Source organism: Micromesistius poutassou (assembly GCF_964030765.1).
Source record: "Micromesistius poutassou genome assembly, chromosome: 13".
Lineage (NCBI taxonomy): Eukaryota > Metazoa > Chordata > Actinopteri > Gadiformes > Gadidae > Micromesistius > Micromesistius poutassou.
The window spans coordinates 16642136-16658818 of NC_140283.1; the positions used below are offsets into that span (position 1 = coordinate 16642136).

Below are 16683 nucleotides of genomic sequence, written 5' to 3' on the forward strand. Positions count from 1 at the left end.
GAACAGAAATGCACGTTATCTGTTGTTCACGCTTTGTACATTTTATCAAAGTCACACACACACACACAGAATGGATCAATATTTGTTGGACTTGCTTCAAGTTGCTGGCTCATGACTGTGCTGATGTATCTGTGTAAATAAGAATACACACACACACACACATAGGATGTAATGGCCGCACACTTGGAGACGTGTAGTGTGTTTTAATTAGTTTCACTTCTCAACACTTGATGTCGATTTACAGAGAAACCTGCAAGAAACATTCACAAGAAACAACACACTAAATCCACTCCACAGCACGCAGTTTTGGTATGAGAAGAAAAACAACAAAAAGGAAGTTCTCACTTCCCCATAACCACATCCTTTCATTCACCCTCCTGTGTGTGTGTGTGTGTGTGTGTGTGTGTGTGTCTGTGTGTGTTTGTTTCTGTCTGTCACGATTTGACAAGTTCCTTTTTGCCAAACTGAGTTTTGAAACTAGCACATTCAAAGCAGCTTTGTTGCGTTGAGTACAGAACACTACTGTGTGTCTGTGTGTGTGGGCAGGGAGTTGTTCTGATGTGATTGGTCCTGAGTGGATATACTGTAGAAGCCCAGGTGAAGAGGAATCATCACATCCATTCTGTCCTCCGTCGGGTACTGGAGGTAAGCATGTTACTAAGTGTGTTGTGGCTCTGTTTGGCAGTCACTACCATCAATTTAACACCAGCAAAGAAACACACACACACACACACACACACACACACACACACAGAATGGATCAATATTTGTTGGACTTGCTTCAAGTTGCTGGCTCATGACTGTGCTGATGTATCTGTGTAAATAAATAAATGTCCGATATTTCCACGTACACACACAAATCGATCTGGTCAATTTGTTGAAATTCAGTTTGACGTGCTTGGTGTCTCTCGACGTTGAAGGGTTTATGTGTTGTGATCCAAGATCAGACTTCTGGGCTGAATTCAGACAGGCTGTGGGGTCATAGCTCATCATCAAAGTCAAAAATAAAACAAAAGAGGAAGCGACCAAACTGATACACTTCCTTTGATGATATAAGTGATCGTGGCCGTTGCTGGGGACTTGTTGAAGCCCGAGAGGCCAACTTCTACACCACAATGCCACGGCAGAATAAGACACCTGTGAAGACTACTTTAAAACAACACCTTTCTCTTTCCCCCGGCACAGTCATTAGAGTTCTTTTTAAAAAATGAAAGCCAGCATTATTATTTTGTCCCAAGGTGTCGGCACCCCCACACACACCACAGAACAGACACAACCAGTGCAGCGAATCTATCGGATACCTCGTGATATCTGGGCAGACCAAGGAGAGCGATGGCCACGGACGTCTTCAATAACCCCAGGGAGGAGGAGCCTCTGGACGACGCCTTCTTCCAGGGTACTTATACTCCTGCTGGCTAGGGCTATTAACTCTCACACTCATTTAACAATGTAATATCATATGTAGTATGTATGTGGTTCTCACTAGATTGTCACTATGAGTTTTGGATAAAGTGATATCAAAATATATAAATACATGTATACTTTTAATTATATTATTCAGATACTGGTCACACCTCTGTGTTAATAACAGTTATATCATATTAAGGCTTATCATCTTCTTATCATATCTTCTGTGCAAAGTGACAAAAGAAAGGTGGACTTCTTGGTGACCAACCCTCGAACAAAGGGAATATAAGTAAACAAACGGATGTTATGTTTATATTCACTCACACAGGAGAGAGGAGGAAGATTATTCAGCCCACGTCTCTGGCAGACCCTAAAGTTGAGATGCTGAAGGATGTAAGCTGAGGCGTCGTCGCTCCCTGTCAAGGTCGTCCCATTTCAACAGAAAGAGGATCCTGGTTTTGAACGCCTGCCATGAAGACTTTGCTATAAAGACAGGCCGACGTTATGGAATATATACATGAATGCACAAACACAAACATCCCTGAGCCCTTCAGTGCAAGGGCCATGATGTTAATCGCTGCTCTGAAAACAATCTTCCAGCGCCATTATTTATGAAGGAGAGAGGCACATTCCCCTGCATTACTTTTAATGTGATGCATGGAGAGATAGGGTGAGGATGGTCTCAAATATTAATGCAGCTCTTTAATAGAGGTGATGGCCAGCCAATCATACAGTACAGATTACAGCCATATTATGGGCTACGCAGTTGTTGTTGTTGTTGTTGGAAGATGCTTGGATAGATAAAGATATGCAAGAGAATAGGATCGGTGTTTTCCTATTGATTGGATTCATTGACGTCTTATACATATTTTGTTGGCAAATATGGATGAAAGATCAGTAGGAGTGTTGTTACAATTTACTTTTTCATAATTTAGCATATGGTTTCGTCCAAAGCGACTTGCAGTGAGGTTAATTTGGATCCAGGTCATTAATAAGATGGAAGGGGTTAGTATCCATCTTACTCAAGGATGCGATTGGGGTTCAAACCCAGAACATTCAGGCTGGGAGTCAACCAATAGACTCTATTTATTCTTATCATATGTTATGGCATAATACGTATGCAGTGTGAATAAGTGTATTAACCGTTGGTCCTGGTGCAGGTGCTGTTGAGCTGGATCAACAAAACCCTTGAACTGGATCACATCGTGGTGAAGAGTCTGGACGAGGACCTGTTTGATGGCCTGGTCCTGCATCACCTGCTGGGTGAGAGGCTCGCACGCACACACACACACACACACACACACACACACACACACACACACACACACACACACACACACACACACACACACACACACACACACACACACACACACACACACACACACACACACACACACATCACATGCATGCACAAACACACATAGACACACATGCACAGACGCACATACACACACAAAAGTTAGTTAGTGTTTTGATATGCATTTCTTAGTGTATGCTTACAAATCTACTAATCTACGATAACATTTGCAATACATGAACATAGCCCTCAAATGGTCTCGTTACTCAAAACACTAACCGGATTGAAAATGTTTGATGTTTCGGTCGGGGAAAATACCTTTAAACATTCCAAGGATGATTTGTTTGTGTTATACCGGTGTATGTATTTATACACACCCACGCACTACTTAAATCCTAAATACTGTTTTATTGCTGCGGTATTCCACCGCCTTCAGCCTTCCGTCATGTTGTTGTTGTTCTTACTGTGTAGCCAGGCTAGCTGGTGTGAGCATGTTCGTGGAGGAGATAGCAGTCACAGCTACAGCTCAGCTACACAAGCTGGGGGTGGTCTTGGAGGAAATGAACAAAAGATTTGGGATAAGAGACGACGCACTGGCCAAGTGGGATGTCAAACGTGAGTCATGTCTTTTTGTTTTATAGGTTGTCCAAATTATAAAATGAATAGGACATGAAATATTACAGTACACCCACTTTATTTTTTTTCAAGCAAACACTTTTTTGCTTGAAAAGCAAAAACTGGCTTACTTCAAATGCACCATACTAACAACCCAGTACCCTTTATTATGTACATACATGTAAAGCTCAGCACAACACACATAGTCAGGGTGGTTTTTACATTTTTTATTATGTATTTTTTATTAAGTATTCCAGTTAGAAGGGACCATTTTGAACTAAAGGGAAACACACACAGTCTTCCCTATAACTGTGTGTGACACACCATTTTCCCTATCTTTCCCTATTAGAATCCAAACAGTTTAGGCAGTTTTCCCTCCATTAGATGCGTGGTCCCGTTTATCTTCCCAAGAGATTTGAAGTGGATTCACTGCAAACTGCTCAGGAAGATTTATCTCTGCCGTGCCTCCGCGCATCGCGGGAAAAGTCTCTGGGTTCAGGCGCTGCGTGTGGGTCACCTTTCGTGACGCCTAGGCTAGCAAACTTTATGATTATAATAATAGCCTGATATACAGATTGTTTTATGAGCCGTATACATAACATTAACTGAGCTGTTGAGTTCGTCATTGGCGTGAATGAACAATGAACATAACAACATTTGTTAGGACACTTGTAGATTAGTCCCTCCTGTCTATGAAAATGTCCTGAGTCAGGCTCTAATTTGGAAGAGTCCACGGGGCACATTGAAGCTGCACAGAGATCCTGCCATTTAATGGGGGAGATGCTTCACAATTATAAAAAAAACGCCTTGTTCAATGTTTTCTTAAAATGTGCAATTTTAGATAACACATTGCAAATTTTTTTTACGGGTTTAAAATACATATACAGATAACATTGAACAATGCGGGTATTAGTATACATAATTTTTCTGCCATCCACACATAAGGGTTTCTCACACTGGAGCCTGCTTCTTGTTGTTTAAACACCAGTCATCCACAACAAAGACCTCCTGGCCACTATTCATCTGCTGGTTACCATGGTGAAGCACTTCCAGCCCGATCTGGTTCTGCCTCCCAACGTGAAAGTGGAGGTGGTTCTGGTGGAGGTGAGTTTGCCCGTGTGTGCCAACCCTGTCTCTGCTCATCATGGGTAAATAAATCACAGTGGGTGAATAATCTGGCTGATATTGGATATTGATATTGGATGGATTGTGTGTGTGTGTGTGTGTGTGTGTGTGTGTGTGTGTGTGTGTGTGTGTGTGTGTGTGTGTGTGTGTGTGTGTGTGTGTGTGTGTGTGTGTGTGTGCAGGTCAATAAAACCGGAATCAAATCTGACACACAGAGCGAGTATCTAACAGAGGAAAGGTCAGTAAAAAAACACAAAATCTCGTTGCATGTAGAATATTCTCCACTAAATTGATGACTTGAATACTGCCACGGTCTTCACTCCAACAGCTGTCCAAGCCCGCAGTCCCTCAACAGTTCAAGCGGTGAGCAATTAACAGCCTTCACGCTAACGATTTTTACCGCAATTAGCTAACAATGGGTCGAACGTACGTGTCATGCGGTTTCTGACACGCTATTGGCTGTCTGTTCACAAAGGGGAGGATCCTATAGACAAACTGCTGAAGCTCGACGCCCAAAAGATCCTCACAGCCAAGACGGTAATGAAGAGAGAGAGAGAGAGAGAGAGAGAGAGAGAGCGTTTGTAGTGTCAATAATCTCCCACTCCTTTCTCCCTCTTCCCAGTCCATCATCAACTTTGTCAATCAGAACATGTCGAGTATGGGCCTGCAGGTGGCAGACTTGGACACTCAGGTAAACAACCACGACAACAACAACAGATCCCTAAAAAAACAACAACAACAACAGATCCCCAACAACCACAGCATGTGGGCGCCCTTGAGCAAAATGACCTCCCTGCTTTTAAACCAGCAGAATCTGCATTCAGTGTTGACTTTGGAGGAAAGCGTCTCCTGAAAGACTCAATAAATAATAACAGAATTCATTTTATTGCTGCTCTTTGCGTCACCTCCTCTGAATACAATACAATCATGTCAGAGGCTGGTGGTTTGTGTGTGTGTGTGTGTGTGTGTGTGTGTGTGTGTGTGTGTGTGTGTGTGTGTGTGTGTGTGTGTGTGTGTGTGTGTGTGTGTGTGTGTGTGTGTGTGTGTGTGTGTGTTCTAGTTTTCAGATGGGGTGATTCTGCTGCTGTTGATTGGCCAGTTGGAAGGCTTCTTCATCCCACTCGGTGACTTCCATCTCAGCCCTGCCAATCACGCTGAGATGGTATGCAATGAGACACAATGTAGGAAATATAGGTCATACGGGACATGGTGGGAGAATACAGCTGGTCTCTACTGAGGTGTTGTCATTGTGCCTGTAGGATGGAGTACAGATATTTAATAATTCATAAAGGTTTTGGTTCAGTTCGTTTTACTCGTTACTTGTGGGAAAAAAACTTTTGCAAGAAGTGACAGCTGATGTCTGCTCTCCTGATCAGATAATTTGATTGATTCTCATGAATGATGAGTAATTGATTTGGCTACGTTATTGATCACAGCCAAATCCCAGCCTCTTGGTTTGAATGTGTGTGTACTTTTCACAAAGGTTTAATCCTGGCCTCTTGACTCCTGTCAAGATCTATTTATCTTTCCATCTAGCAAGTGGTTTTCTATACTCTCTCCCTTTAATAAATGACCTAAATCTCTTCTGACTGAATGTAGGTTCAAAACGTCACTCTGGCCTGTGACTTTCTCTTGGATATCGGCCTCAGTGTCCCCAATATCGACCCAGAGGGTGAGTGCTGCAGTATCGTTGCACAGAACTGTGTATTGTCTCTTATTTTTGGAAAACATACGCCTCAAATCCCCTTCGACTCACCCTGTGGGGCGCGGAGGACCAAACTAGTGGAAAAGAGACCCCTTTTTCTCCCTCTTAAAGGTCCCATATTATACCACCAGGTGTGAGTGTGATAAGTCGTTGTGATTACATCTAGGTGGACACTCCCAATTGTGAAGTCAGAAGAGGCAGATTTTCAAAACGGCTTGTAACGGCTAATCACACTCACACCTGGTGGTATAATGGTGGTATAATATGGGACCTTTAAGAGTATTTACCTGTGTGTGTTATGGAGATGTGCCAGATTCGTGTTCAGAAGGTGGAGGGGAGGGAAGGACTGACAGCTCATCTCCTGAGCTGGGGGGGGGTGGAGGGGATGGCAGTGGTTGGAATGAGAATGAGGCAGGGGGAGCATGTGATTGGCCGGGTCGGGGGGTCAGCGTCATTCATTAGACGGAACGCGGCTGTCATGCACGAAAACACACACACCGCAATTTAACCTTTCCATTATTGCTGTTGCTGGGTGTCTGTGTGTGGTCCACGTACAGTGTGTGTGTGTGTGTGTGTGTGTGTGTGTGTGTGTGTGTATGTGTGTGTGTTGAATCTAATGTATGTGCATCTGTGCCTGTGTGTGGGAGAGCCATGTCCAATTTCTATTAAGGTTTGTTTGTGAGTGTCCAGCTTAATGTGCATGTGTGTGTGTGTGTGTGTGTGTGTCTGCTGCCTGTGTGTCTGTCAGAGAACGGGCTTCTCTACAGAAGCCTTGAGTATCACTCACACACATATATTATATGTATCCTGCACTCATCCTAGTAATCTTTGCTTATTCTCATAGTGATGTGGACATAAATAAATTATTCTTAGTTGAAGAAAGACTAAGATTAGAAGACTAATATTGGAAGAGTGAGAGCGGGTGAATGAGCCAGTGGGCGAGGGTGTAAATCAGTCTGCAAGTAAACATCTACTGACATTGCAGGTGAATACGCCGTTCACACAGATTGCACCATACAGGGCACACAGCTAAACACTCCAATCTCCATTAATCTGCCCGTGTGTACTTTAGCTTTATGGTTAGGTTAAGTGATTTGAAACAAAGTAAAAAGTAGCTGCTGTGCCTTATCAACTCCGACCTGTAATTGAAGAACAAAGCTTTAACATGATAACTGTTAGTTCAACCCCCGGCACACTTCATTTAGGAACGAGCCAGGAGCTAATTAAATGTGTGTTTTTAGTGTCTTTTTAATTACCAGCGTAATCTCTTCTGTGGAATGAGGAATCCCGGAATGCAAAGCTCGACGCGCGCACACTCTGCACATTAATTAGGTTAACTTGGTGTGCGAGTCCATCTTGATGTCACCTTTATTTAATTAACATTGTGAGGGGGCGAGAGGGGGGGAAGTGAGTCATTTGGACCAGGCCACCGTGATTCGATTTGGTGCTATTGTTATCGCTGTCCCTTGATCTATGACCTCTTTTGTATAATCGGTATGTCGGTCGACCTTCGGTAGAAGCACCAGGGCCCTGTCGCTGGGCTGAGAGCGAGAGAGAGAGAGAGAGAGAGAGAGAGAGAGAGAGAGAGAGAGAGAGAGAGAGAGAGAGAGAGAGAGAGAGAGAGAGAGAGAGAGAGAGAGAGAGAGAGAGAGAGAGAGAGAGAGAGAGAGAGAGAGAGAGAGAGAGAGAGAGAGAGAGAGAGAGCAAGCTCACACGCAAGCAATTGATATAATTGAATTGTACAAGGTAGCCAAATCCTAAAATAATCCCCAAATGGCTTCTGTGGATCTTGTGACAGATATCATCTCCAGGGACTTGAGTGCCACCTTGAAGGTCCTGTACGCCCTGTTCAGAAGACACAAGGGGAGACGAGAAGCAGCGGCGGGCGCTCAGGACTGAAGGGATGAAGGCGGGGTATGTTGCTGTCACTCATGATCACTGTTTATTATATTCTTCCATTTATCGGATCTTGAAGTGAATTGAAAGACATTCTTCCATCTTCTCTTTAATGCCCACTTTCTTTCTTTTTTCGCAGACACAATTTGAAACAATGTGAATGCATGGCATGGCAACTTACATGAGCATACCGCTAATGTTTTGATTCAGGAATAAATATCTCTGTATATATATTTATGTTTCTGTTTAATTTCTACGTTGATATCCGTCAATTATTTCAATGAAGTGCCTAACGTACTACATAATAGATTTCCAGTGTCTGATAACAATGGACCAAAACTGAGGGAGAGAGAGAGAAATAGATAAAAGACAGCTTGACAGGCATTTGGAAGATAAATGTTTTTGACCAGAAGTATTCTCCTGTTCATCATGGGAATGTATTCTCTCAAAAAGAACAAAAGGGCGCTTCTCTCCGTGCTTAAAGTTGGCCTTCTAATTTACCAACCTTGAACAGAGAATCATTTCAAATGGCTGTCATGACCCCAGTTTCCAATCTTGAATAAACGATTATTTTTCAGTGCTGTACCTAGCATGTATCACATTATTGTTGAACTAGACTTGGTGTTCAGCTTGAAAAGGCTAAGCCACTTATATTTCTGCCTGGATGAGGATGATCCCCCATTTCTTAAGAAAAACGGAATAACCCTGATGTAAAATCTTGAATATAAAAACCTTAGGAATTAAACACTATTTGTGCCCGAAACATGCTACTGCGACAGAACCCATAGTAACAGGAACATCTTGTTCCCAATGCTTCCTACTACATCTTTAACAAACGTTGATATTGAGTGCTACGGAACTGTGCACTCTGTTATACTTTTCTTAATCAAGTATAAACCATACACTGGACAGAAGGTCAAAGCAAGCAATGTAGCAAGCAACCTCACTCACCAAGGACTTCGGACATCTTCTGTCTCCACACAGCGAGTCTGAGAGGTTAAGATGAATGCATGAATGTGTTGTTTACAATGCGACCGAAGATTCCATGATGTGAGCTTCAATGGAGTGCATTGTCTTGTGTGTGTGTGTGTGTGTGTGTGTGTGTGTGTGTGTGTGTGTGTGTGTGTGTGTGTGTGTGTGTGTGTGTGTGTGTGTGTGTGTGTGTGTGTGTGTGTGTGTGTGTGTAACACCCGCAAGTTCATGTATGCCTTTTGTTCCAGTGTAGCAAAGGCATTGCCGTTGTCAAGCTCAGTGTGGCTGTGTATTGTATGTTCGGGTCTGTAGTCAGGCAGGAGTACGACGACGAAGGAAACCAGGGGAGACCGGTGATGCTGTGGATAGAATCTGGGCTCCAGCAGTCCGTGCCGAAGCAGAAGCTCAGACACCAAACTAGGGCCAAACTAATCAAATCCAAATAAAGTGTAACATCCCGTTGGCCCAGATTTGAGCTTGTCTGTCATTAGATATAAAATCTAAAGTCAGATTTGTGAGACCACTGTATGGCTGTATGACTACTGTATGGTATGATTATTGTATAGGTAGCTGCTAAAAAGTCAATTCATTACAGCTCTATAAATGGGCACGACAAGGTTTTAATAACTAGTATCGTATGCATTTGATTAATTATAATGGCAGCCCCATCCACACACACACACTCGCACATTCTTGTCCAGAAACAGGAATTAAATAAAAGGTTGACCGCAGGATGAATTGCTCCATCATAAGAGCTTATTTTTTGAACGACGATCTTGAGTCACTCAACTAAAGGCTATATTGAAAATAGCATCCGGTGTTGCTCAAGCCCAAATGCAATGTTCTGATGCAACATTTGCCACGGTGTGTGTATGTGTGTATGTGTGTTTGTGTGTGTGTGTGTGTGTGTGTGTGTGTGTGGGGGGGGGGGGGTGTGTGTGGAAGCCTCTAGCGGTGCAGCCGTGGGGGCAGTACAGTGGTAACCATACTAGAGTGTTTATGTTACTGGAACAGTCGCATAGGCGCTCACTAGTGCCTTGCTGTCTTGGCATTTCCTCTGCTGCTGCTGCTGCTGAGTCCTTTGATGCAGCGGCACTCTGGTAGGTGTGGCGTTCACTGGGACAACGTGTTCTGCTCGGAGGATACACACTGGAACACTTTAAAGTTTTCGGTTTATTTTCTAATATAAGCTGTAAGGAACTTGTAAGGCCAACCATCTATTTGATGTATGTACGTATGACCAACAAGCTATTTAAGGTGATAAAATGTATGGACTGTCAAATGGAAAATAGAAAATATTGATGAAATATACGTTAGTGTATGCAAATGACAACAAATTCACAAAGGCTGTAATATTCAATAGGATACAGACACAATTCTTAGAATTTCTTTGAAGTGCAGTCCATCCATCAATTACACAGTGAAGTGAACAGCAGCTCCTGGTGAATGGACTGGTCTCACAGGAACATTAAGGGACTGTTTGTCATTTATTTTAAGACCCACCGGAGGGATTTGACATGACCCTGCAATCGACATGGCAGAATTAATATGACCCCCCCCCCCCCCCTCGGACAATTCATCAACTCAATACGTCACATCACAAATATTGAGTGACGAATGGTCAGTTATTAATATTTCACATCAATGACATCGTGTGACGAACATCTGCTTTTTTGGAAAAAAAAAAAAAAAAGGCTATTTACATGAAATAAAACAATAAAACATTGAGACCATTCCACAAAGCACACTGGGTAATAACAAATTCAACCCATGGACTCGTCACTGGACTCGCTTCCTGAGTCATTGTTTATTTTAGCAGGTATAGCTGAAGCTGACGTTATTCTCAGATGGCGCCGCTCGCCTGCTCCGGACCCGCTCCAGGTAGACGTGGGCGCACACGGAGAACGCCGTGAGGAGCAGGCAGGCGCGCAGGACCAGCCCCCCGTGGAGACGCTCCAGACAGTGCGATGCCTCAGCTTTACAAACTGTTCTCATTAGTGAGAACAGTTAACATCTCGATACCTCATAAATGTTAAAAAACTGTTTTGTGTAAGCAGTAAACTGTCTCTCATTTGTTTCTGTATCTTTTTTAGTTTTTATTCTGCTCACCTTACGCCTCTTGGACACTACCATAGACATAATAAAGAGCAGACGCCGCATCGACCGCTACTGCCGTCTGGCGCCAACGAGCCGTGGGGCCGCCATCTTGGACCGGTCGACCGCTCTACTGAGTGTAGGCTAATCCGTTTGGCAGCTGCAATGAACTGTCAGCGCATTTAATTAATGAAACCTCACTGAATACCAAACAGATTTTCACGCGGGTTATTTTGCTGCAAAGGTCATACATGTAGCTATGATACAGGACACATGGCTCGGCTTGTTTTAAAATTCATAGTGGGCTTAACAATATTCTGATATATGATATAAATACAAAACTGGGAACATAATCCCAGAAAAGGGGTACATTTCCAGTTTGACTAGCAATCTGATTGAAAAACCTAATGTTGTGTCTTCAAAAACAACGGGGACAGGTCGTTTTTTCTGTATTTAGCCAGGGACAGGCAACCAAAAACGGGGGCGTCTGGTCACCCTATGATATGTGATGTAGGCTATGATAGGTATTTTGCAAATCACACACCTTGGAACCTGCGCGCGCAGGTCGCATTTGGATTTTGGACGCATGGGTTTACATTTCGTTCCGTGTAGCACGGAACAAGTAGGACAATTGCAACCTGCATGGCGTTGTTATTTTAAAATGACAGCACTAGTTTGAGGCATTTATTTGCGCTCTCAGACCTTAACCAAGACTTTATTTTCTTCTTCCCAAACGCGCGTCTTTCACTCAGACGAAACGTTTCACGTGCAACTAAAAGACACAAGGGAGCGGCGACAGAGAAAGATGCGCGGAGGACGTTGTAGATCAGCCTGCACTACAGTCAGTGTGCGAAATACCCTTCAATATTCGGGGGGGTCCCCATCTCCCGATTGTTGCGCAATATCGATTAACTACATATGCGTCGGTGTAGAAAGTCAATGCACCGGGCGCAAGATAGGGCCCTTCTTCTGTTTGGCGCATATGGGTAATTTACATACTCCCACAGGACTGGCTGGCTCCGTTTAGGGTTGGGTTACAGATGACCTATTCAAAGTCCTTCCCCTGACATATAACGATTGAGTCTGGTAGGCCTATGCAATCACACAAATACAGAAAGAGAGTGAAATAGTCGGATTGCCTTTAAGAACTCACACCAAGAATATTTATTTAATGTAAATTTATTAACTTTACATTTTACAAATACATTTTTTACCTGATAAACAAACAAGTTGACTGTATGCTTTTTATTTATAAAAGACGTATAAACAGTGGTGAAAATGGCCCCAGGTAGCCTACTTGGAACAACCACCATTACTAACCAGTAATTAATGGTACAATTGATGGTGCAATACTAGTTCAAAGTCAGAGTCAAAGCTTTATTGTCCATTCCAAAATATGTGCCAGACAAAAAGAGGAATTGAAATTGTGTTTGTCTCTGACACGGTGCAATAAGGAGACAAGGATAATATTTTAGAATTTTTGAATATTGTGTAGTATAGTGCAAAGGTGAGGCAAAACAAAACGGTATAAATAAAATAAAGTTTAAAAAGAAATGGATTGAAATGTGCAATATGAGGAACATTATGGACAGGTTGGCCCTCTGTTCTTAAAGGTCCCATGACATGCCACCAGGTGTGGTGTGATTAGCCGTTTTGAAAATCTGTCTCTTATGACATCATAGGTGGGCGTGTCCACCTAGATGTGTGCCTCCTGACGTGCGCCTCCCAAAAATTGTGACCTTCCGTCGAGGTGACGCAGCAGCAAGGGCTGTGATTGGTCCACTCACTAAAACCAGACGCAGAACCAAAACAGGTTCACGACTGCGTCCAAGCAGCAAGCTTGGACAAGCTTGGACGTCCAAGCAACGACCAATCTGCGTGGTCGTTGCGTTGCATCGACGTGGAACCATAATCAGCCCTTTAGGCAGGCTGTGTTCCTGGCCCCCAGTAGCCCGCAGACCTCTCCTGTCAGCCATGGCTTCTGGTTAGCCCGGGTGGTGATGGTTCTGTTGGTGGTCACATCAGCAATGCATTTGCTAATGTAGAAGGTGACAGTGTCAGAGTACTCCTCAATGTCTGTGAGGTCGTGGTAGGCGGCTGCCTGCTTAAACATCTCCCAGTCAGTGGCTTCAGCAGTGTGCAGCAGAGGCCCCCTCTGGCCACAAATGTGGCTCCTTTACTTTGGTCAATTAATGATAGAGAGATCGATAGATTAAACTTCCCCTGCCATATAGCTCAATCATTGACCTCTAATTCAGATCCAAATGTATTGATACCCACCTTCAATTTTGACAAGCCAGTCATCGTAGTGGAAAATGATTTCCTCCTCTTCATCCCTCTTATTACTGCCCTCAGGGCCCCATTCAGATAAGAATAGGCCTCTGAAGATCTGCCTTGTCAGTTGTCCTCGGTGGTGCAGTAAATTGGCAGAAATTGCTGCCAATTTGCAGTCACAAGGTCAAAAAACTGACCACAGGCATTCATGCCACTGGCCACTCTGTTGATGAGATTGTTACATTGTTATCTTTTCTGCATCCATTTACAATTGAAGCAATGACATTCATTGATGACATAAATTCATTAAACAGTCCACACACACACACACACACACACACACACACACACACACACACACACACACACACACAAAATGAAATGTCTGCATTCAAAACTTAACATTTCTTCTGCCACTAAACATGTTATGGTATTTTCATTCTTTCTTACAGATGGAAACAGTAGTTGGCCACCACCCGCTCAGTGACCCGTGGCACCTCATGCAACGTTGCCGTGTAAAATGTGGGCACCCTGCAGTCCGAGACCCAGTCCCCACAGGATCCCTTCAAGCTCTGCAGGTCCTCCTCAGTGTGACACGCCTTCAACTTTTCAAAATTAACAAAGAGAAAAAAAAAGCTTTGCCTTCAATTTGCTGTGTTGGTATGCTGTGCAATAATGCAAATATTGACATCTTTATATGAAAAACAAAATAAGACATCCTCTAATGTAACTGTTGTCTTTACTTTATCATTGCAACACATATGACAGAATTTCATTAACGTCACCTGTTGCAGTTTTCCCCCTTTCTCCTCATCGAGCAGCACCCCTATGTCGAGGTCACTGAGGGGCGCTGACTGGCCACACATGAGCATGTAAACAGCCCTGTTAATGGACCTGGGCCCAGGGCCACCGTGGGCCCAGACACCGCATTGTAGTACTTCTGATGCTCTGTTCGGGCATCCCTCAAAGACCCTGAGGGTTCCCTGAATCGCCATCATTAGGAGTCTGTACAGCAGAGCACAGGGGAAAAGGTCAATGTGCGCCAGTGCAAAATCTGTAAGGAGTTGATCAAGGCTAACCTATTATGTGTAACAAAAACATAACAATTACTGTATGGTGTAATGAAATTCACACAGATCATGACAATATTACATGGAGAGTACAATAACAGTCTATAAACAGTCTAATACACTTAATGTTCTTACAGCTGTTGGGTCAGAGCCAGAAGCAATGGAGACCTCCTCCACATCCGATCCGGACAGCTCGAATTCCCCTCTAGAACTAAAAAGATAACAATAGAATCGAAATGGAATTATAGGCCAGGAATCAATGATACGGACAAAAATGCACTTCGTTCATCCGAATCAGTACAATCCTGTTCATTTTGCTGCAAAATCTTTTGATTGATTGATTGATTCTTTTAATGACCACACAGCCACGCTGGTGGAATTTGTTTTCAGTACAGCTCCTTGGTACAGGTTCCAACATTACAATAAACATAAAACATAGATATACATAATACATAAGGGCCGTGCTTAATCCTCAGCGTTCAGAGTTCAGAATGTTAATTGCAATAGGAATAAAACTGTTTTTGAAGCGGGTTGTTCTGGAGGCAATTTTCCTATGACGCCTCCCAGAGGGCAGTAGCTGGAATGCAAAGTGTGCAGGGTGTGTGGGATCAGAGATGATCTTGTGGGCTCTGCGTAGTGTCCGTTTGCAGTAGAGTGATTCAAGAGATTGGAGGGGTGAGACAATCATTTTGCTCTGTTCTGTTAATGATGCGCTGTAATTTCTTCCGGGAGAGTGAGGCCCCGTCCACACAGAGCAGATTTTTTGGTGAAACTGCATAAGTCTCCACAAATAACTTACAACTTGTAACTTGCAACTTACGTAACTTAGGTCCCCCCGGACAATTCATCAACTCAATATGTCACATCACAAATATTGAGTCACAAATGGTCAGTTATTAATATTTCACATCAATGACATTGTGTGACGAACATCTGCTTTCTGAAAAAAGGCTAGGCTAGGCTAGGCCTAGGCTATTCACATGAAATAAAACAATAAAACATTGAGACCATTCCACAAAGCACACTGGGTAATAACAAATTCAACCCATGGACTCGTCAATGATCCATCTTGTGGAATCTCTGTGCATTCAGAAGAGCTTTGGGCCCGGTTTCCCGATAACGCCCATTCATATCTCCGGATCCGGACGAAATTCGTCCGTCCGTAGGCCTACTAAACATTGTCTCCGGGACTACCCTTCATACCTCCGTCCAGTTTCAGCGTTGTTATGTATGTTATGCAAAACAACCCCTAGAGGGCAGTGACTGTCGTGTCGCAAATTACCGGTATCGACAATCGCAAACATGGCATCTGTAGAGGAGATGATTTTGCTTTGTCATTCGGCAAAAAAAAAGGCGCAAAAAGTGTACGCGGCGATGGCATGTGACACCCCTCACTAACCAGCAGATTCTCTCCTCAAAATTTAAATTAAAAAAAGCTTTATTGGCATGAGAAATATACATTTGCATTGCCAAAGCAGGTGGACAATAAAATAAAAAGGTCAGGTATATAGTATAATATAAGTATAAAACGTTAAATACAAAATATATATACATATCAGATATTATAGGCCTACTACTCTCTCTCTATTTTTGCGAATGGTTGGACTTCTGACTCTACTGCCGCCTCGATCTCCGGTGGTATTGCTCTGTTTTGTCCGGAGCACTCCGGATTCGTAAGCTCAGAGGCGACGGCCCCACTGATGGACAAAATGACCTCCAGGACCGGACAAAAGCGTCCGTATCCGTATTTACCGTAGGGTGTGAATGGGCCTTTAGGGTGCTATGAAGACTCCTACGTTTAGACATATCATTTGTTTACCTCTATAGGCGTGGTTCCCGAACAGTCTCTTAGGAGTCTTCTTAGGAAACATTCCTTACATCGTTCGTAAAGGGTGCTGTCCAGAAAGAACGTGCTGAAACGTGGTTTTCCATTTCCGTTCAAATTAGGCTATTTTCTGATTTTCTGTTTACAAAGGTGTCTGACTTTATTTATGAAAATAGACATTTTGAAATGAAAGCTAAATTTTTTATAGTTTATTTAGCCTATTATATAGTAGGCTACTGTTTATGCTGAGACTGCTTTGCTTTTTGCTACCTGTCTGTGTGCGGGCTTTGCGCACCATCAAGGGAAAGATGCAGTGGTTGAAAAAAATCTTTCGACCGCTTATTAAGTTCACTCATTGCTTATAATGGTTTATTCGGTTCCCAGTATCATTTCCTTAATT

The 16683-nt window shown here is 43.2% G+C and overlaps 1 protein-coding gene and 1 pseudogene across 3 annotated transcripts; one reads left to right on the forward strand and one right to left on the reverse strand.

Annotated features, from left to right (window-relative positions):
• Positions 1-454: 454 nt before the first annotated feature.
• parvg (parvin, gamma) lies at positions 455-8406 on the forward strand. Of its 2 annotated transcripts, none has more exons than XM_084476776.1 (14): positions 455-645; positions 1239-1396; positions 1736-1800; positions 2568-2670; positions 3179-3322; positions 4311-4426; positions 4630-4685; positions 4776-4810; positions 4923-4984; positions 5070-5138; positions 5508-5609; positions 6047-6119; positions 7951-8066; positions 8188-8406. In XM_084476776.1, exons 2-13 carry the CDS (start codon positions 1333-1335, stop codon positions 8049-8051), a joined length of 990 nt encoding a protein of 329 aa, XP_084332902.1. In that variant the 5' UTR covers positions 455-645; positions 1239-1332; the 3' UTR covers positions 8052-8066; positions 8188-8406. The 2 variants fall into 2 exon arrangements, with proteins under 2 accessions (XP_084332902.1, XP_084332903.1); XM_084476777.1 differs by having other exon boundaries at positions 4663-4685.
• A 2426-nt stretch (positions 8407-10832) lies between these two features.
• On the reverse strand, positions 10833-16329 carry LOC311357256 (annotated as a pseudogene). The gene is made up of 5 exons: positions 16278-16329; positions 14174-14442; positions 13839-13993; positions 13395-13611; positions 10833-11005 (listed from the first exon to the last, which is right to left on the reverse strand). The product of its transcript is annotated as an uncharacterized misc_RNA (transcript).
• Positions 16330-16683: the final 354 nt, after the last annotated feature.